The sequence below is a fragment of the Columba livia genome, chromosome 1 (assembly GCF_036013475.1).
Source record: "Columba livia isolate bColLiv1 breed racing homer chromosome 1, bColLiv1.pat.W.v2, whole genome shotgun sequence".
Taxonomy (NCBI): domain Eukaryota; kingdom Metazoa; phylum Chordata; class Aves; order Columbiformes; family Columbidae; genus Columba; species Columba livia.
The window spans coordinates 77,250,539-77,272,497 of NC_088602.1; the positions used below are offsets into that span (position 1 = coordinate 77,250,539).

General features: G+C 47.2%; 1 protein-coding gene across 1 annotated transcript in view; it reads right to left on the minus strand.

Moving 5' to 3' along the window:
* Positions 1–10,167, minus strand: part of CASQ2 (calsequestrin 2) — a 35,323-nt gene extending 25,156 nt beyond the window's left edge. Inside the window, exon 1 of the mRNA XM_005511447.4 lies at positions 9,740–10,167. Coding sequence (XP_005511504.1) covers positions 9,740–9,973 — 234 coding nt within the window. The 5' untranslated portion in view covers positions 9,974–10,167. The remainder of the gene's footprint in view (positions 1–9,739) is intronic.
* Between the last annotated feature and the right edge of the window lie 11,792 nt (positions 10,168–21,959).

Below are 21,959 nucleotides of genomic sequence, written 5' to 3' on the forward strand. Positions count from 1 at the left end.
TCTCACATTCACACCCACCACACCTATCTGAACCTGGGTGTGATGTTGGGAAACTTTGAGACATTTAAGAAGACTCACAGGGTCATTCTGAAATCCTAGGTTATAGAGCAGCATAAGTGTCACCATTTCACTCCTATTCCAGCTGCTCAGATTCGGCTCAGGGTGCTGGGGACTTTTGATTCTCTGTAAGAGCCACAATGAGTAACCTTCTCTTGAGCATGGGGAACTTTCTGTTTTCCTAGCTGGCAGTGGTGGAAGAACAGAGCTCAAGTAATGCAAGGAGAAAAGCAACGGGAGATTATGAGGAAATGTCCCTCAAGAAATGCCACCTTCTTTACACTTCTTCACTGTTTCTCTCCTACTCTCTTTAAAACCGCAGTTTATGTTGCAGGTCAGAACTTGGTTGATGCAATGACAATGATTATATATCCCAAAACATTATGTTTTTATTTTCAGAAGCAATAGAAGGAGATGGTAAAAGTCTAGGGTATTTCCCCAAAAGCTTTGAATCCTTATGCAGGACTCATGCGTTCCTGCTATGGTTGGCTTTGCTGTTGTTCAAGCTGGTGGGCAGTTTGTTGGAGAGCAGAGGGGTATCTGTCCTTCCTAATACTGTGCTGCCTCCTCTAGCATCCCCTTGCATACCCCACCAACAACATTTTGGGTTCTTGAATAATTCATGCTGGTGGATTAGGAGTTCTGAAGTGTTATGGTGGTCAAAGGGAAGGGGCAGAAGCCTGCTGAGCAGCTACCACTAGAAAAGCCACCCTCCTGGCAGTGGGACCAGGGGAGAGTGTATCGATCCCACCTTCATGCCCTTTTCCACCACCTGAGCTGCCCAGAGAGGCTGTTTACAGCTGAACCTGCCATCTCAGGGGGTCACTGCTCCTTGGACTAAAAGGCAAGTCCCCAAATATGGAACATGTAAAGGTCACTCCCACAGAGGTGGCTTTCGCAGGTAACGCTTCCAAGAACACCGCTCCAGGGCTTTAACTGCCACGCAGCCACTCAGCTCAGTCAAACAAATGCTGTGCTCTTTGGCTGCCTCCCTAAAGGTTTCACATAGTTTGTATTTTTATCCGCATCGGGCATCCCTAATTTTAGCGAGCTGTAAGCTAAAGCTCAGCCTCCCCAGCCGTGAGCTAACCGGGGCCGGTGCCTGTGCCACTGAGCACCCAGGGGTGCAGGGGCCACCTGCTGCTGTTCCTGGCCAGTCCCTGCTGGCCCTGCATCACAGATGTTTTGCCAACTCAGCTGGGCAGCTTGCATGGCAAGGACAGCCCAGGGCAGGCGTGCGTGCGTGTGTGCATGTGCTGACCCAGGCTGTGGGGTCTGGGTTGGTGCCCAGGGGCCACCCTGCTAAGCTGCTCTTCAACAAAACAGAGACCAGAGGCACAACCTGGGGGCTGTCCTCAACAAAAGTGAGGCTACTGCAGCCTTGTTGTCTTTCTGGACTCAGAGAGGCCGCTTTGAAAGCAAAGGCTGGGTGCTGCTATGAAGCCCATGCAGGATGCAAGGTGGCTCCTTTCAGTTGGTGTTGGAGGAGGGAAGCATGCGTGATATTCAGCTTGTTCACCTCTGCAAACCATTGCCCATGTCATTCCTACACCTCCAGCTCCCAGAAACAAGCCAGATTTCTCAAGTTTCTGACCAAGTGGGTGTGATGCAGCATCACAGGGTCCAGCGTAGGGCAACAAAGATGATTAAGGGAGTGGAGCACCTCCCTTATGAAGAAAGTCTGAGGGAGCTGGGTCTCTTTAGTTTGGAGAAGAGGAGACTAAGGAGGGACCTTATTAATGTCTATAAGTATATAAAAGGTGAGTGCCATGAGGATGGAGCCAGGCTCTTCTTGGTGGCAAACAATGATAGGACAAGGGGTAATGGGATCAAGCTCGAGCACAAGAGGTTCCACTTAAATTTGAGAGGAAACTTCTCAGTAAGGGTGACAGAGCACTGGAACAGGCTGCCCAGGGGGGTTGTGGAGTCTCCTTCTCTGGAGTCATTCAAAACCCGCCTGGACATGTTCCTGTGCGACCTCACCTAGGCGTTCCTGCTCCAGCAGGGGGATTGGACTAGATGATCTTTTGAGGTCCCTTCCAATCCCAAACATACTGTGATACTGTGATCTCTGAAACCCTGTAGAGCCCAAAATGCTGATAGCAGGAGATGGGAGCTCCCACCCTACATCAATGAGGGGGGGACCCTGGGGGAATGGAGGAGTCTTTGAGACAAGAAAGGCCTTTTAGCCAAGGAGTGAGCAGAGAGAAATAAGAACTGAGGAAGACTTTAAAATCATGCAGCCCTCATTACTTAGGTTTTGAGGTGTCAGAGGTCTGCTAAGCTGGCGGCAGTTTGTCTCCTGCCAGGACTAGACAGGGTTCCCAGAAAAAGGATGTATCATATGCAACAACTGGCCCTCACCAAAGCTGTACCAGAGAGTGCAGAGGAATGAGCACCATCAGCACTGCTTAGGAGGGAGCACTCGCTGTCCCGAGGTGCCAGGGAGGGGAGGAGCAAACGCCTGCTCTGTGGTCCCCCGGGGAACTGATTTCTTTACTGTGTGCTCTATTTCCTCCGGCAAGGTTTTGTCTCATGTATGTAGGTAAATCCCAGTGTGCAAAGGAGAGGGAAAAAAAAAAAAGGATCTCTTGGACGTTGCCAAGTCGCTTCTTTCCTAGGCCATGGATGTTATTCAGGGACAGAGGCTGCAAAAGGACATCTTTAGTCATCAAACCAGGACTATGTCATTTAATCTCTGTCACAACCTGGTCGGTGTCCATTTAAAACTCATTGGGCTGTTCTTCCCTTGACATCTTCCCCCTCTGATGATTAGGGACTTCCCAGTTTCCAAACTTGGTTTATTCATAGCCCATTTGTCCTTAGGCTTTGTGCTTAAATAGCTCTTCTCTCTCTTGGGTGTTTAAAATTAATTATTGTATCCCCTTTCTACTCTCTCCACAAAATGAAGCTCAGGCATGAAGGAAGGGCAGTCACAGGCTTTGATTAGTTTGGTTTTAGATTAAGGGCACTGGCACACCAAGCTCTGGGTTAAGGTCACGATGGGCAAGCACGGCAAGGCCCACCATACCTGTTCTGCCTGGCAGAGCAACAGCTGCCCCAGCCTGTAGGCAGGGTCCTGAGAAATGTCAAGGTCTAGGGCAGAGAACATGAAATGAAAACTATAAACAGCACACATATCCACTGAGTAGGAGAGCATGAGCTCAAACTAAGCCTTTTGAAGCCTCCCACTGAGGACAGGGCAAAAGCACCTTGTCATATAGGAGTGAGACCCTGGCTCCTGGGACCCAGACCAGCATGAAGGCATGGGAAACCCTTGCTGGCACTTTTTGGGGGGAACTGACTAGTGTGGCAGGGTAGCTGATACCATGCAGCTTAAGGTCTTGTGTGGCACCTACAGAGTTTCTCTGCTCTGCTGCTGGACAGTGAGAAGAGCTCCTCACTTCAGCGCTGAGAAAGCCTGCAAAGCCCAAGCAGGCTTAGCCTTGCACTGTGTCTGCAAGCAAACTCAAGCTCACAGGGAGCTGCCATGTCTCCAAGTGACATTTGCACAAATTCTGATCTCTGGATAAAACCAGTTTGATTTCCATTAGATCCTGAGATCTTGTCTCTGCTCTAGTCTCTGCTCGGAGAACTGCCATCAGTACACCCCTCTCTGACCATACTTTAGCAGCTGCGAAAAGTGCCTTTCAAAGAGCAGTATGAAACTGAAAGTGGGGTCTTACGCTAGATATGGCTCATGCAGGCAGTACCAGTTCACTACTGGGAACTGTCAGGAAGGACTTCCATGAACCTGGGCAAAACCAGCAAAAGCAGCACTGGAAATTGTTCCTGCCATTGTCATATAGAAAGACTAAAATCACATACTTGTCCCTGGATGTCAGTGTGCCCATCTGTGAAACAGGTACTTGCCTCTCTGTAACTTGTTTTTGTGACTGGCATGTCAGTGAGTCAAATCCTCCTAAGTGCTACTGCTAAAAATCAGTGCTCTTTCTCTGCTGACTGTTTATGAATTGAGACCTACTTACATGGCCTCAAAAGACAAAGTAATCAGTGCACGCTTTTTCCTTTTCTTTCCCTTCCTTCCTTATTTTTGCGTTAACTATCTGTAGTGGAAGGCACTGCTTTAGTAGCAATGAAAACAAAAACGCCTCTTTTAGTACACGTATGTACAAGGCACTTGCACTGTAGACTTCTACACATACCTACCCATCCAAGTATGCCTTGTCTCTCACCCTTAGGACTTGCTCTGTAGGAACCGAGAGACCTGATAGTTTCTGTGAACATGTCTTGTATAACATGTCTACCCAGACCAGGAAATGAGGCACTGTCTCGTGAACATACTCATTTTCAAAGAAAAGAACTGAAATCTGAGTCTGTGAAAAAAACCAGCAGGGTGTTTCAAGAAAAGGTTTGGGTTTATGTTTGTACTCTACATAGAGATAGGGATAAACTAGAATCACATCTCCTGGTTCCTATGAATTTCTGGGATAAACTGCACAGACCTAAACTTGTAAACTTTTTTTCTGTGTTGCATTAGAAGCAGAGAAGACTTTCTTGCTATATATTACATGGCTCTGAACTCTCATGGGCTTCACCTGCTCTCAACAGATTTCAAGACCATGTGGGTAGAACTATTCTAAAACCATCAGACCTTGTACCAGTTTTTTCATCCTGAGCTGCGAGCTTCAGTAATTTCAAGACTTGAATATAAATACTTGTTCTCAGGTGAGCTGTGAGGTAGGCCTTCTCCATTTTAACCCATGCCTTCTACTGGATTCAAAATCTATCATCTTTTCCTCTCACACCACAGGTAGCTACTGGCTATGGCTGGGCACTGGGAGGGTCCCATGCAACGTAAGCTCATGGATTTATATTCCCAGGTTTGTAGGATAAATTTTCCTTTGTGTTACAGAACTGGTCAAGTATTTTAAGGTGCTTCACCTTGTTCTGCCATTTATTGCTAGAGGCTGGGCTGACCCTAGACCTCAACTGGAAAGGGAAAACCATGTCCCTCTTCTCTTACTTCTAATCAGACTGGTTTGTGCTTGGGCAATTCTCCATGAATTTTCAGCCCAGGGGCGCTGTTGCATTGAAGAGCCTAAAATATTTGGGCTTGACTAACCTCTTTTTTTCTTTAAGGATATTACACATGCACACAGATGACAAGGGAAGAACGACAGGGGAGCCAGGACTGAGCAAGTTTCAGTGAAGGAGGGGGTAAAGGAAGGAGTGCATTGCAGGAAGCCTGCTGTGACAGTGACACAACCTCAACTGCTGGAGAGAGCTTCTCAAATGCAGGACAGCCCCTAACCCTATGGCTCATTATTCTTGCTACAGGATTTCTAGAAACAGGGTCTGGCCTACTGGAAGATGCAATATTTGGGAGATTCAGAGATGAGAGGGAGAAGGGGCACAGACTGAAGCACAGGAAGTTCCATCTGAATATTAGGAAAAACTTATTTACTTTGAGGGTGCCAGAGCACTGGAACAGAGAGGTTATGGAGTCTCCTTCTCTGGAGACATTCAAAACCTGCCTGGACACTTTCCTGTGTGACTTGCTTTGGTTGAACCTGCTTTAGCAAGTGGGTTGGACTAGATGATCTCCGGAGGTTCCTTCCAACTCTAATCATCCTTTGGTTCTGTTATTCTGTGAAGGGAGAATGTATGAGAAGTGGTGGTGTGAGACAGGATGGCAAGGGAGCTACGGAGGAGAAGAAAAGCAGAACTAATATCTCTCAGCTCTACTACTTTGGTCTTTTCCTCTTTTGCCTCTTCTTCATTAAAGCTGAGACCTTTCAGGACAAGTAGCTTTTTTTCTTACTGGTCTATTAAATGGTCTGTTAAATACTTATTGTGAAACCTTGTCTTTGGCTGTTTCATCTGCTTCAGTGTGCTCACCTCATGGCACACACAGGGCTCTTGTAAACATCACCACAGAGTACGGATAGCTTCTGTTAGCTCTGGAACTGCCTGGTTCAACCTCTGGCATTGCCCTGTATAGAGGGTTTTCCCCAGTCAAGCTGCAGGTGCTTTTCAGTAGTCAGTGGTGCAGTGTGGAGTCATAAGAGAAAGGCAAGCAACTGGGAAGTCCCCTTGAACTTCAGCTGTGAACCAACCTGTGCTCATGCTGTCTCTGCCTTGAGTTGTCTTATTACAATCCTTCCTCAACCCTTTTCCATCTTAGCCAGAAAGCAGCAGGCAGCTGCATCTCTAAACATTGCTTTTACTGTTTTCCTGGCAGACTAGCCAGACAACTCCCAGCTTTCCCACCCTGATCTGAGGGGCTGGCACTGCCACCTTTGAGGCTGTTGTCATGTACAAAGGAAGGTCCAAAGAAGCTCCTTCTGCAACCAGAGGGGCTCGGTTGTCCCTGTACCCTGTCCTCACCAGTTAGCATCCAGCAATATAGGTGGCAGGAGCTGTCAGGAGTGCTTCATGATGGTCTTCACCTCCATTCCCTTCCTAACCTGGAAAGGAATCCTGAGCTTCCTGGGAATCCAGTAACAGTTCCCACTACACCTGGATATGCGGAACCAAAGACCCCATCTGCTGTCCCACAGAAATATCAGCCTAATGATGGCATCCCTTTTCTGGTGATAGCTGGTGTGCACCTTGAACTTTTGACAGTGTCAGTCAGTCCTGCATGCTGGGGTTTTGTCCTGGGAAGGAAATTTTTCTAGCTATTGGCCCCTTTCAGCCAAATTTTCTGGAGGAAGGGATCTCAAGCAGAATAAAGCTGTTACAAGTTTCATGAAGAGCAAGGACTTGGAAGTGAAGAGACTGAAGTGCCCTGAAAGAAAGGTTGCCACCTCAGCTCAACCTCTGTTAGACACCAAAGGACCCAGTTGAGAAGCCTCACATGCTCCTCACTCATGGGAGAAGACCCAGTCAGAGCTTGTTACTACCATGAGCTGCATACTCCTGTTCTTTTCTTGGTGTCTAAGATATTTCTTCAGGTCTTTGGAATTATATACATTTTTTCTAAGGTGTGTGGGCAAGAAACAGAAAGGTGGATTCTTTGTGGGTTTTCTGGACTTGACATCCACTAAGCCCATTCCCTCCCATGCGCACACACACTCATGTTCATCAGACAATAGGACGTAACAACACTTAACTACCCAGCTCAGGTCTTTGCTTAGCTCCACATTTGTCTGTGTTTCGGATGAGGGTTCTCTATTATTCCTAATGATGGAGATCAGTGCCGTTGTATGGAAAAGGGGCTAAGGACATGATGTTTTCCAGGCTGTGGAAGCAGCACATTTCGTTGTGAATCAGCAGGTAAACTGTCAGTACAGTAAGATGGACAAATGTGAGCTGCTCTAGGAAAGAACATCTTACTACAGGCAGCACCCTACTCTGGGAACCTCACAAGCTGGTCAGCAGGCAATAGTGAAGGCTGGAGCATTTGCCTCTTAGATACCTCATTTCAGGCATAAAGGACCTTCAGCACTCAGAGCCCTGAACCCTCTACTGAAATTAGATACATAAAGCCTTCCTGAGTGAACTTTTCCCAGGTTTGGTTGGAAGGAGAAGCCCTGTCACTGCTCCTGCGCCTGCCCAGCAGCTCGCTACTCTGAGTACTTGCTCAAATTACCAGAGAGCTGGGCTCAGCTGCTGGCTGCTTCCAGTGAGAGTGACCCCAGGCAGTTCATCTAGCAGGTGAATGTCTCCATACCTCTGTCATGGAGCCGCTTCAGCCATTTCTTTCCCTCTCCCTGTCCCAGTGAACATGTGGTGGATCCCACAGCAGGAAAAGCTCTAGCAGGGGACATCGAGAGTGACCCCCACAGCACAACATCTTATGGTTTGAGGTCAGGGAGGTGAACGCTGTTACAAGAGGGGGTAGATTACAACCTGGCTTGCCCACTCCTTTCACAAGTGTTCTCACAGTTGAGTTAGTACAGAAATTGGGAGCACTAGCACCTTGCTGGGCTGTGTCCTAGGCAGGATAGGACACATCCTCATCTTCTCTGTTGCCCTCTGAAACCCTCTCCCTGTTTGATTCCCTCAAGTGTCAGAGGCAAAGGAGTGCTCATTGTGCAGGTTGCTCTTGTGCTTGGGCTGTCCGATCGCTGCTACTGCAGCTCCCAGTCCAGGGGTGGTACTGTGAAACTTCGAGACGTGCACTGAATCAGCATTGCAAGTGCTTGGAAAATTTTGTGGTCAAAGTCAAAAGTGACAGCTGATGTGTGACACAGTTAGATAGTAGCTGAGTTTAAGTGGACTGGAGCACTATAATTGTGTAAAGTCTGCTGTGGATCTAATCCTCAATCTCTTGCCCAAGGTCACATAAGAAATCCATGGCAGAGAGGCAGCTGAAAACCAAATGACTAGCGAACTAAGCTAATGTACTCACTGCTGAATCAAATCCTGCAAAACAAAAGCTTTAAGACAGCTTGTATTGTAGCCATCAGGCTCTTTATATGGCTTATTGTTAACATGGGTATAGGTGTTGTGGGGACTAAAACTGGTAGTACAAAACAAATACCTGCTTCTGCCAGGTTTCTATAAATACATATCTAGTAACTGCTTGCCATCTACTGAGCACGAAATAGCTATCCTATTAAATAACAATGCAATTATACTACCAACCATAAACATTTCAACTGGAGTTTCAATGTTGCTTTTTCTTTTCTTTGCCAAATGTTATTTGATCACTCACCTGGAGCAAGTGTTTCCTGATGGGTGAGCAAAATTTCATTAGTTTTTGAATCTTTCTTGTTGTCAGGCTTGCTGAGGATGTCCATAGACTTCAAACTTGACACTGAATTTTTCAGGTCCCAGCCTTCAGCAAGCATATTTTCTAATTCAGTTTTTGCTGTACTCCTAGAGTTGCAATGCATTTTCTCTCTGGATCTGATAAATAAAGCTTATGTGTTTCTTCTGTAATTCTCACTTTCTTTCCAACTGTGTCTTTTAGTTAAGAGGGAATATGTGTAAGCCCCTGGGAATTAAGCACCTAACAATCCAGGATGGATGCTGTATGATTCCCTAGATTACAGCTACATTACAAGAAAGAATGCTACAAATCTACTTTGTAATTTTTACCACGATTTATTTTACTGAGGATTAATTAATCATTCTTTCACTGAAGAATTAACAACACTCTTTTTTTCCAGCACAGAAATGAATGGTTGCATTAATAAGCAGCTACAGACTGATTCCAAGCAGGCAACCAAGTGTCAGAAAAACAAAAAGGGATTTAATGCTGCACCAACATGGTGCTTTTGAGATGGGGAGCTAGGATGCCCGTTTGCAGCACAGTTTGGTAAAGCTTCTTGGCTGATTGCTCCTAGTGAGACAGAAAATGGGACTGAATCCAGAATACAAGGGGGTTACTGGCTTGCACAGAATGAGAAAGGACCTAAAAATTTCAAGCTATGGGCTCAGGTCTGTGCGAAGATTAGGGAAAACTCAACAGAGCTGAGTTCACATTGCTGAGGTTTGCAAGGTTACTCTCTATTGCCTGGGTTTCTCACACGCAACCCAGAAAGACTATGTCCCAGCAAACAATCCAGAAGAGCACAGAAGAGGTTTTTTTCCTGGGTTTCACAGAACTCAGTGGTTAACTCAAATCCAAGTAAACAAAGCCAAAATTTTGAGCACTCAGTCCCCACCATGCACAAGACCCTTTGACTGTCCTGTCCCGTGACTCCTCTCCACAGCTCCAAACAATGCTCTGATGTTGACCCCAGCCAGGACATGCAGCAACACTTACCTCCAGGACCATCTCTGTCATCTGGAACTGCTTCTGGGAGACCTTGTCAGAGCTGACAGGCTCATGGAAGAGCAGGCATAGCATGTCATACTTCTTCAGGGCCTGCTTGTAGTTCTTCTCATTCAGGTCGATCACTCGGTCTTTTCCATCGTAAGTTGGGAAGTTCAGTCCCTCTTCTGCCTTGCAGCAGAAAAGCAGGTAAAAACCTGCCAGGATCCAGAAAGTCGCCTTCATAGGGGAGTCCTTGGAGTGCAGCAGAGGGCAGGTAAATGTCCCTCTCCTCCTTAATTTGGGAAGAGGGGGAGACCAAAGGCTCCGGGTAAAGTTTAAACTGAGTTTCTCTTTCTGCTGCCTTCCTAGTGACCAGTCCAAATGCTGCAAGGCTGGTGGGGAGCAGTAAACTTTGCTGTCCTGGGCTCACAACAAAGAGACAGACAGGAGAAGCTGTCAGGCCAAGCCCTGGATACCTTACATAGCTGTGTCCAGCTCCCGTGTCATTAGGAACTCCATTTTTAGGAAGCAGTTGTTTCAAGCTAAAAATAAACCCTGCAATGAATAAAAAGGACAGATATGACACCATTGAGGGACTTGCTGGCACTCTGCATCATCTGAGAGAGAGGGAGTGAGCAAGAGGGAGGGAGTGGAAGATGTCGACGCTGGGAATATGCAGGCAGGATTTGTGAAGGGACAGACTTTACTTGTACAGGGAACCAAGGCACAGCCTGTCCTACTAAGGCTTAACAAAAATAGAAAGTATTTACTGCAATTTTTAATAAGGGTATCTCTCTTTGTATCCCCTTGCGCATCATAGTGATTAGGCTTTGGATAACAGATCTCAGGTTAAACAGTTTCGGAGCCTCATCTGCACTGCTAGAGGAGAAGTCTCATTTATCAGCAGCAAAGGAGGTGAGCACTCCTGGGACTCCCTCCTCCTCCTCCTCCTCCTCCTGCCTGGGGCATTGGCCAGACATTCATGTTCTTTTCTGAAGCACCTTCTCTGCTTGCAGGCTACCAGGATAATTTCTGGCCCTGGGACGTGTAATCCCAAAGCAGAGGGAAGTTTATGTTGCAACCTTCCATGCCCACAGCAGTTACCAAGTCCCATACATTTCTGGCGAGTGGTTAAAACCTTATCGTACTAAGAGGGATGAAGGGCAGGAGGCACGTACCCAGGCCAGCGTCTTGGGGCAGGAGGCAGGGCTCTCCTCAAAATGCTGAACAGATGCCACCATTGCTGCTCACCTGCCTTCCCGGGACCTGCCTGTTGGCCGAAAGGGCCACATTCCCTCATATTGCTTCCTCTTCATTTCCTGGGACTGGTGACCAGTTGCCCCTTTCCCTGGAGCTCAGCTCTAGCAGCCACTTCCTTGCATCTCCTGCATCGGGCTGCTGGGGGGGAACAAGTTCGGTGGCACAGGCTCTCACCTCGTCCCCTCCTCTGACTGGGCTGTCACGGCCGCCCCATGACTGGCAGCGACAGGCAGGTGGAGGCAGGCCAGCTGGCTGCAGGCCAGCACCGGGGCTGACGCAGATCTGCTGGAGAAGGCATACCAAGGGGCTGGCAGAGAAGAGCTTGACAGGGGGCACGGATCTCCTCCTACCACCAAATTGATGTGCAGACACGTGGCCTCCTGCTCGCATGTTGCTCCATCACAGCCTTGCTCCATCCACACCAGGGGGGAGATGATGTCTCTTCATGGTGCATGCAACTCTTGCCCCAGCCAGCTGTTCCCGTTTAATTGTTTGGCTGGGATTATTTCAATATTTAAGGTGAAAGGCGAGCACTATTTAGCAATTAGAGAATCATAGAATCATTTAGGTTGGAACAGAATTCAACCGTAAACCTAATACTGTAAAGTCCACCACTAAACCACATCCCAAGCACCACATCTATATCTCTTGTAAATACCTCTAAGACTGGTGACTCACCCACTTCCCTGGGCAAATTATACCCACCTCCTGGGTGACTTAGGAGTACATATCCCCTCAGCTTTCATTTCCAACCTAAACAGCCCACAACATACTGACTGAAAATCTGTGGGCAACAAGTATGTTGTATTTCCAAAGCCTCCTCTTAATTTCTGCTCATGCCTTTTCAGAAGTTCAACGTTCACCTGCCACTTGAAGTCCTAACGATGAAGCCTGAGGGGTGTGGGTAGAAGCCAGAGCAAGACAGCCTCAGAAATACATTCACTACAGAGGCACCCTTCCGGGGCAGTCAGTTTTAGAGAGAGATGTGAGAAACCTGGCTACGTCTGATTGCTGTTCGTGAGAGACACAAGACTTGCGCCACAACAGGTGGCAATTGCTGGCTAGGCTTCTGCTGAGTGTTTAGGCTGTATAATGCACAATCGAGCTTGTGGGATGATGAAGTATACACCAGGTCGGTTGGTTGTCTTTGAAGAACCCCATGGATCTGGGGTGCAGGAGCAGGCTTCTGCTGGCATCAGAGTGTGTTTTAAAGCAGGCACACATCAGACAGGGCTGCAAAAATGAAGCGTACACAGCTACTTCAGAATTGGTTTCCCAGGCTTCTGCTCTCCTTTTGTTCTTGTAGATCTTCAGCAATTGCTCCACTTTCATATCACTTAAGCTATTTTTGAGGTATTTTCTCTCTAGTCTGGATAACTTTTAAATCTGCCTAAAATTAGACACAATCCGATTTTCATTTTATCCTCTTTTTTTTCTGTAAAAAATCAAGGAACAAAAAGGCTTTTTATTCACAAAAAGTGTTCCCTTATTAGCCCCAGGCACATCTATTTTATCTGCCCTTGACATGACTAGCAGAGATCTGTTACTGTTAGGCTTCACCTCTGCTCTGAAGGGAATTCCTCCATCAGAATGACACTGGCTCTTACAGTCACCAGAGAATCCATCTCTTCATCTCTCCACTCAAAACCTCAACGAGACTGTTTGTGTTAAATCCAGTGGACATGTGGGGGCAGGTTCACAGCCAAGAAAAGGACAGTGTGTAGACTTCATAGATTTCACAGAATCACAGAATGTTAGGGATTTGAAGGGACCTTGAAAGATCACCTAGTCCAATCCCCCTGCCGGAGCAGGAACACCTAAATGAGGTTACACAGGAATGTGTCCAGGCGGGTTTTGAATGTCTCCAGAGAAGGAGACTCCACAACCTCCCTGGGCAGCCTGTTCCAGTGCTCTGGCACCCTCACTGAGAAGAAGTTTCTTCTCAAATCTAAGTGGAACCTCTTGTGTTCCACTTTGAACCCATTACTCCTTGTCCTATAATTGGTTGTCACCGAGAAGAGCCTGGCTCCATCCTCGTGATTTGGGGAACCTGAGTTTTGTTGAAAGCCCATTTCTATGGGACACTGACAAAAGGTTTTTCTGCGTGTCAGATCCTTCTCTGCATGGTAGGAGCAATAGCAGTTCCCCACAGGAGGGGAAGATGAGGTGGACAAAGAGCTTTTCTGTGAAATCTTGGATTTTGCATTCACAGATTCACTACAAATACTTTGTGCTATCTTTTGGCATAATCCAAGGTCTTCCTGATTGCATTTAGCTGCCCATAGTTGCAAAACATCTGTTTCTGTGGCCAGCGTCATGCGAATGAATGATATGGTTAGCCCTGTGTCCTGGGACATTTGTCCTTAAATTCATTCCATGGCAACGCTGGCATCTGTTAGTCTCTGATACAAGCTGACTGCAAGGCTCAACCTCCCAACCGTGATTCCTTAGCCATCTTTTAGCCCTGCCTCTAGAAATCATTATGATACTCTTCCCGGGTGAGCCATCCCACCATTCACCTGAAAGCTCTCTGAGAAATGAGCTGATAGGGCTGAATGCCCATCCGCATGGACAGGTGTCCACATCATTCAAATAACCTTCAGAATTGGCCCCAAACATCAGGTGAAGAAAGAAAGAACTAAAGGAAAAGCTTGCTGGTGGTTTATCCACTGTTTTAGGCTCTTTGGGGTATACTCATTGAACAAAAACCTGATTCCAGGGAAGTAGGTTTGCAAAGCCACTCAAGTAGGATTTTACTTTGTTTCTTTGAATTTTGTGAGGATAGGTAGCCGTTTACAGAAATACAACAGAAGTGCTTGAAACAGTACAATCTCAGCCCTTCACTTCAAGCCTGCAGAAATGCAGGATGGGAAAGTAGAATAAATAAAAATCTCCTTCTTGTTGATTTTTTTTCCTATTTGTATTAGAAATTTGGGATATCCACTTGCTGCTCCTCCCTCTTGGCCACAGCAACCACACTCCTTGCTGCCATTCTCACCTTCATTGTCCTTTCTAGTTCATCCAGCAAAAGAGATCCCCAGCCACTGCTGATCCAAATGCTTCAGTGAGCCTTTTTTTCTAAGGCTTCAGGATTTAAGGTTCTGCTTTAGCTAATCTCTTTTCAAGCTTCTAAGACCTTGTATGTTTTGCAAGATAGGAGTATTCAGAAAATATGCCTTTTGCCACCAGCTAGCCGAGCAAGGTCACAGCTTGTAATAACTTTGAGTGTACTTCTGTCCTTAGGGTGAAAGCCTCAGAGATGTACTGAACCTTTCTAAGGAGACTGGGGGAATCACTGTTGTCTCCAGGAAATCCCTCCAGTGTGAGCAAACCTAGTTCTCTCTCCCTTCCCTTCAGCCCTGAAAGGTGACAAGTCCTTCGTGGTGCTTTGCATTGCCTGTATTCTAATGTAGTCATGTCAGGGATGGCAAGCACAAGGCAGAGAGATTGCATCATTCGCACTCCCTCCCTTTTCTTCCTGTTTTAAACTGCTGGAGAACTTTGTATATTTTGTCTGAGGTGTCCCAAGACCTGCCATGTGATAAAAGATGCTATAAACCCTCCTTTTTTTTTCTCTGACACACAGACATGGTTTTTGATGAGGAAAATAAAACATAGGATGGACAAAAGCACTTATGTGAAATTACATAAAAGTCATAAAGGGAAGGTCAATGAGGTGACTCAGAAGTCCTGACTCACTCTGAGCCACATAGGGTCTTTGTTCACTGACATTTCAAAAAAATATTTTCTCTTTTAGACATTGTGTTCCCCAGGGAAAAGTTGCTCTCTGCCATCTTATGGGGATCATTGCAACTCTCTGTCTTCAGGAGTTGGTGTGACACCTATGCTTTATGCAGGTCAGAAAATAGCTCAGAAAGTCAGGCCTGGGTCTGTCCCAGAAGGATTGGGATAATTGCCTCCCAATGGATTTGTAATCCCCACACAACAAGAAGGGATTTCACGCAGATATCACGCAGGGCCAAATGGAAATGGGCCCATCGGCATGGATGGAAATGACTGGGAAGGAAAGCAATAAAGTGCAAATGAAAAGCATAAGGAGAAACGCTGGAAGCAGACAAGCCTCCTTTTTCATGTAAAGATCTGAAAAGGATGTCTGAAGGGAACCTGCTGCCGTGGCTGGGGGGCTTATCAGGTGGACTGGAAAAGGCTGCAAATAGCCTGCAGAGGACACAGAGACAGTGACCTGCCTACCTGTCCCAGCTGGGCTGCGAGGTCTGCCAGCCTGTGGGAGCAGGGTATGACTTATCCACACACAACCCACCCTGGAAAGGGTGGAGGGGCTCCCTGGGGGCTTCCTGCAGGTAACACTGGGATGGGAGGATTTTCTTCATGGTTTCTGTTCCTCATACAGGAGCCAGCAAACAGATGCTACCTTTGATACACCTAGATAGTTTCAAAGAAAGAAGAGCTTAAATCTGGTATTATATATTTGGATGAGGGGCTTGAGTGTACCCTCAGTAAGCTTGCAGATGGCACCTAATTGGGTGGGAATGTTGATCTGCTGGAGAGAAGGAAGGCCATACAGAGCGATCTGGACCGGCTGGATCGTTGGTCTGAGGACAACTGTATGAGGTTCAACAAGGCCAAGTGCCGGGTCCTGCACTTGGGTCACAGCAATCCCAAGCAACGCTACAGACTCTAAGAAGAGTGGCTGGAAAGCTGCCTGGTGGAAAAGGCCCTGGGGCGTGATGATCAGCAGTCGTCTGAATATGAGCCAGCAGTCTGCCCAGGTGGCCAAGAAGGCCAACAGCATCCTGGCTTGTATCAGGAATGGTGTGGCCAGCAGAACTAGAGAAGTGATTGTTCCCCTGTACTCAGCATTGGAGAAGCCCCACCTTGAAACTTGTGTTCAGTTTTGGGCCCCTCACTACAAGAAAGACACTGAGGTGCTGGAGGGAGTGAAGAGGAGGTCAATGAAACTGGTGAGGGGCCTGGAGCACAAGTCTGATGAGGAGCGGCTGAGGGAGCTGGGGCTGTTCAGCCTGGAGAAAAGGAGGCTGAGGGGAGACCATATCGCTGTCTGCAATAACCTGACAGGAGGTTGTAGCATGGAGTGTGTTGGCCTCTCCTCAGCAGCAAGCAATAGGACAAGAGTAGTGGCCTCAAGTTGCACCAGTAGAGGTTCAGATTGGATATTAGGAAAAAATTTTTCACAGACAGGGTTGTCAAGCATTGGAACAGGCTGCCCAGGGAAATGGTGGGGTCATCGTTCCTGGAGGCATTTAAAAGATGTGTAGATGAGGCTTTTAGGGACCCGGTTTAGTACCAGTGTTAGGTTAATGGCTGGACTCAATGACCTTGAGAGTGTCTTCTGATTAAAATTCTATATGAATCCTAGCTGGGGTGACAGCTTTGCACCTAGCTATACCTGCATTGGGTTTGACATGTTAGAAGCCTGAATCCTACTGAGTGAGCAGAGATGGTAAAAAATACCCTGAGCTCAGAATGTTCCAAAAAAGACCATATCATAAACTGCAGGCCTCAGTCATAGTTGGTAAGTGGGCAGGGTTACGCTTAGGTGCCCAGTAACTCCCTGTGCTTTTGTCTGCAAAACTTCTGCTCTCTGAGGATGGAGTAACTGGCACACTGCCTAAAGGAGCCAGACACAGATTTAGTCACTGAGCTTCTGTCAGGACTCCACGCTCATGGTTTGCAGGATGTTGCCTCTGAGGGGCTGGGCACAGGGGAGCTCTGTTTGTGGCTGTTTAGATCTTATACGCACTGACTTTCCAGAGCCACAGGAAGGCAGCCTTGTTTGGGCAAATAATTAGCTTTTGGAAGAGGCTTTTGAGCAAGTACCTGGCCTTCTCACTCTTGTCTAACCTGAGAATGGATAGAGGTGAATTAGCCATAGCCTGGTTAGTAAAATCTTTGCCTTGCCAGTAATCACCACGAGCTGAGGTCCTGCAGATGCCACAGAGCTCTGTCGATCACAAGCTCAAAGCAGCCTGAGTGGAGACCTGGCCATGCTGCTGCCTGCAATGACCTCCTGCCCACCTTCTCTTCTGCAGGACCTGGGAGCAAAGAGAGGTCTGACATGCATTTGGTGCTGGGGCTTTCAAACTTTTTTCTTTGTACGAACTCCCAAAATCATTCTGGTGTCAGTGCAGATCCCTGCATAACGATTTCAACTGACTGATGAGAGGTCTTTTTTTTGACAGTTACCTCTAACACACCCAACTTAAGAAAAACTCCAGTGCCACATTCTGAAAAACTCTCCCCTGAGACAAATCCCACGGCATGTCTCAGCCACCCTGTCCCATTCTACGTCACCTTTCTATGCTCACATGTCACAACTAATTAGTTAAAGCGGTTGCCCCTGAGACACTAAGACAGGGGCATAACTTCCCACCTGGGGAAAAGGTGTGGATGGGTGCTTCAGAAGGGACAGGATGTAGCTGTGGGTAAGAGATGGATGTTTGAGCTTTCCACTGACACAGGCTTCTCACAAGGCTTTGGAAAAATCCATCCGTGTCTCAGTTGTCCATCCAGACCATGTGGTGGGGTCCAGGGAAGGTATGGTGTTGCAAGGTACTTGGACACTAGACTGACAGGGATTAGTGCTTTAGGCAGGCAGGGAGCCTGAGACAGGTCTAGGCTCCTGAAGATTTTGGTATACTGGAGGGCCAGTGAAGGGGACACAACTGCTGCTGGCCACATTTTCAGGAGAGTTGGTTCAGAGACCTGGCCAGGCATATTCCCTGAGAGATGCAAAGAGCTGAGGTCTGGATGATTTCTGTGAAAACCCAAGTGATTCACAGCCAAGCCTCAAGCTGATGTGAAGGAGTGGTGCAGTGCTGGTCCCCTGAGAGCTAGAGTGTGAATGGGTCCAGGCACCCCAACAATTACTAATAGTATAGTAATAATATAATTACTAATAATAAAATATAAGACATAAACAACATGATCTGACATGGTGCATTCCCCTCTGGAATCTCTTAGGGCACATACAGCCCCATCTGACCATTTCTGTCCATCAGCCCCACTTTTTCTTGGAGGAGGTGGGACACTGGATTGCTGCCTATCTTTGGCCATGATTGGTGTGTCCAAGCAACTGTCCGTGTCTCTGCCTGCACACACTCGTGCTCGCATTAACCACCCAGCCCTTCAGGGCCAGGGTCTAAACTGAGGATCCTGCACCAGGCAGGGTTGGGGTGGCCAGGTCTGTGGTGCCACTTGCACCTCAGGTTTCTCCTAGCCATGAGAGCACCAGCGTATTTAATAACAACTTGATGACTGGAGGGGTGTTTAATTTAACAGCGTGACGCCGGCTGCTGCTGACAGAGCTGTGCCCAGCAGATTTACACCTGTTGCACTGGAGTGGCAGCTCAGCTCTCCTTTGCTGTGCTGCCCCTCAAAAGCTTCCCTCTCCCCTGCCCGGGCTGTGATGCCTTCTGGTGTGCAGCTGGCAGTGGGGGAGTGCTGGGGTGAGCTCACTGTGCCACCAAGAACCTGATTCCTTTTGGATGATGAGCTGGACAAGCTTAGCAAGCTCCTTAATTTTGTAAGGGGACGGAATAGACTTGCTGCTCTTGAATTTCTGCTCTGTTTTGACCTCCCTCTTCTGTAACCAGACTTCATACAGTCTGAGTTGACTCTGAATCTCTCTAAAAAGTCTGTTGGCACCTGTCAGGCACATGCATTCCTAGGGTAAATAGCTTTCTAGGCAGTATTGATGTCTTACAGTCAGTCCTTTATATATGTTCTGAGCATGTTTTTTTTTGTTTGTTTGGTTTTTTGTTTTTGTTGTTGTTTTTATTTGTTTGCTTGCTTTTTTTTTTGTTTGTTTGCTTTTTTCATTTCAGGCAATTTTAAAATTCAAATTATTCTATGTGAATAAGCCCTACTGGCAGAGAACCCATCACAGATATTGGTATGAAGCTGGAGTACAGTTACACAGCTTTCCCAAGCATTCAGAAGTAATGAGTCAGGTATCCCCTTCCCTCAGATTATTACATTGCCTAAAACCGAGGAGATCTAAGAAGTGTCTTGTTTACAATGTTTTTCCCCAGCATGGTAACTTCTGGTTACCTGTGCTCAAGCTTTTACCTGCAACCACAAAAGAGAGAAAAGCTTCTCCATTAAAGCTTTCCTGTTTGAAAATGGAAGCTGAAATGCTTGAGTAATTGTGTGAATCCTGCTGTCCAGAGCTGCAGAATGACCAGAAAATCACAAAAATATGTGATGATATGGTGTAAGCAGAAGGACGGACACCTCGCCCCACTCCTTAGGAATGACTGAAAACTGCTGTTGCAGCTGACGGTGGGAAGCAGCGTGTCTTTGCCTTTCTGAAAGTGGGCTGCTACCAGCAATTCAGGGTGGCTAGCAGCTTTTTAGCCAGAGGAGGGATTTCACAGCTCCTTTTGAATCCTTTTGCACCTCTCCTTAAGAATTATCACCCAGGCTTGAAAGGACACTGGCGTGTGTGGCTGAAGAGTCTCCTCACCCTGGGACAGACCACTTCTGAGTCTCACAGGGCAGGAGACCAGCTCTTGCACGGGTCCATTGGCCTCAACTGCTGTGGGAGGCTGGGAAGTGGAGACTGAGGCTCCACCTGGCCAAGGCTGGATGCTCAGAGAAGTGCTGCTAGAAGGAAGAGACCCCAGTAGCAGCCTCCTGCACCAGCCCTGCTCTGGGACACTCAAATAAAACCTCAGCACCCAAAAGCATGCGATAAGGCAGCCATGGCTTGTTTTCCTGGAGAAGAGGCGGTAGCTGTGCCTCTCCAAAGCCTGGGCCAGCAGGTTGTTGCACATGGAGCATGGTCTTGGATTTCTTTCTAATGTGGGGCTCCTAGCAAAGCACCTCCATGCTGCAGCCTGAGCTGTGGTTTCCATAAAGGGCTGCTGGGTTTACTTGTATTTATAACGCTTGCTTCTGCTGCAGCATGCCATCTTGCAGAGGTCAGCACGAGGAGTCATTCCATGGGGTGTGATCCTGTTTCCATCCCTGTGTGCCAAGGGGCCTCCCACCTCCTGGCAGATGGGACCTGGAGGTGGCTGGGGTCGGGGAGACAGCAGAACAGCCCAGGGGGGAAAGGGGACCAGGCAAAGGGATGGCACAGGAGATACGGTACCTGGTTTCTACTATAAGCTCTGGGAGGTGTGTAGCTTTCTCTACTGGTGCAAGGCAAGTGTGAGCCACTACATCCCTGTGTCAGACAGGTTGTCTCCAAGCCAGTGAAGAGTTTTCTTATTCAGGTGCATTTTAGTAGGCACCACTGGTAAGGAGAATCTCAAAAAACAGGGCATAGCTCCTGCACTAGGTATGGCTTGGACAATGCTCCTCTAAGTTCATAAAAGATTACTTTGGACTTACTTGTACATCTGCCAGCTGTACAACATGGTACACCCCAAGTGGAGTTGTACCTAAGAGAAGATTAGATCACCAGGTGTTAGCCTGTGGCCAGTGTTCAGATATTCCTCATGGTTTGACAGGGAGATCACACTATGACTTTACTTTCCAGAGGAGAGCCACAAAGTTCAGCCTGGAGAAGAGGCTGAGAGGGAACCTCGCCATGGTCTACAGCTTCCTCACAAGGGGAGGAGGAGGGGCAGATGCTGATCTCTTCTCTCTGGTGACTGACGATAGGACCTGAGGGAATGGCAGGAAGATATGCCAGGGGAGGTTTAGGCTCGACATTAGGAAAAGGTTCTTCACCCAGAGGGTAGTGGAGCACTGGAACAGGCTCCCCAGGGAGGTGTCACGACCCCAAGCCTGACAGTGTCCAAGAAAATATTGGACAATGCCCTCAGACACATGGTGTTAATTTGGAGGCTGTCCTATGCAGGAAGAGGAGTTGGACTCGATGATCCTTGTGGGTCCCTTCCAACTCAGGACATTCTATGATTCTATGACGTTGCTCTCAATGGGTCACTTACTGTGTGCTGTGGCCTTAGTGAAGGCTGGAGACCCCCGAATGAGGAATATTTTCATGGACTGGAGACAGAAGTCAGCTCATAGGATGTGACAGCTTTTAGGTAAGAAGTGAGGCTGTATGTTGTTGGTGTTCTTCACCCTGTTCTGTTTCATGGCACATGCACAGCGTCAGGAACTGGCACTGCAAACTCACCTCTTCTGCCTCTTGGGAGCCGCACGTCACGGCTGTGTGCAGCATCCTCACACCGGGGGCTGCAGCTAAGCTCCTACAAAGCTCCCCAGATTAGCAGGTGTGGATATGCCAGGCAGGGACAGAGTAATTTGAGCTGGAGTTGCCGTTAGTTAGTGCAGTTAGGCAAATGTCATATGTGAAAAGAGGATCTAAAATGATCTAGCACAGTAGTTTGTGCTCGGTTCTTACCAGTCAGTAGTAGGAAACAAAGGTAGCTTTGAATAACTGTTCTTCCTTGGTTAAGACCCTTTTCTTTGTGCGGTGTTTTTTTGGTTGATAATGTTGTTTTTTGTTTGGTTTTTATTTTTTTTTCCCCACCTTTACATTTCAATCTAGTACAGTGGGAAAGATTCCCAGGAGGATTATGGAGCTTTCCTTACGCTATCTGGGACATTTTGGCAAAGATACAAATGCCTGCCTTGTCATAATGTGACATTTTCTGGGCTACTTATAGCACTATTTTGTCTGAGTTAAAATCTGCAGATTTATGAATACAATGCCCTTTTAAAGACCAGTTACAGGCTGCAGTCATTTCTGGATCACTATTTCATTTGTAAGTAGTAGATTTTCATGGTTTAGTCAGGCAATTAGATATTTAAGGCTAGTCTTGTGAAGATGAGAAACTTTCATATTTTTGTTGCTTGTACAGTTCATTCCGATTAATGTTTGTCCAGATTAGACCCACAAAGCGAAGGTTCAGGCAGGTGAATCACTCAAGACAGGGACTGATTCAACGATTCATTTAACATTTTTCAATGACATTAATGGAAGTGCTAATTGAAAAATATCCTGGTAAAACTCTCCAAAAGCAGAAAACACAGATCCTATAACAAAAAG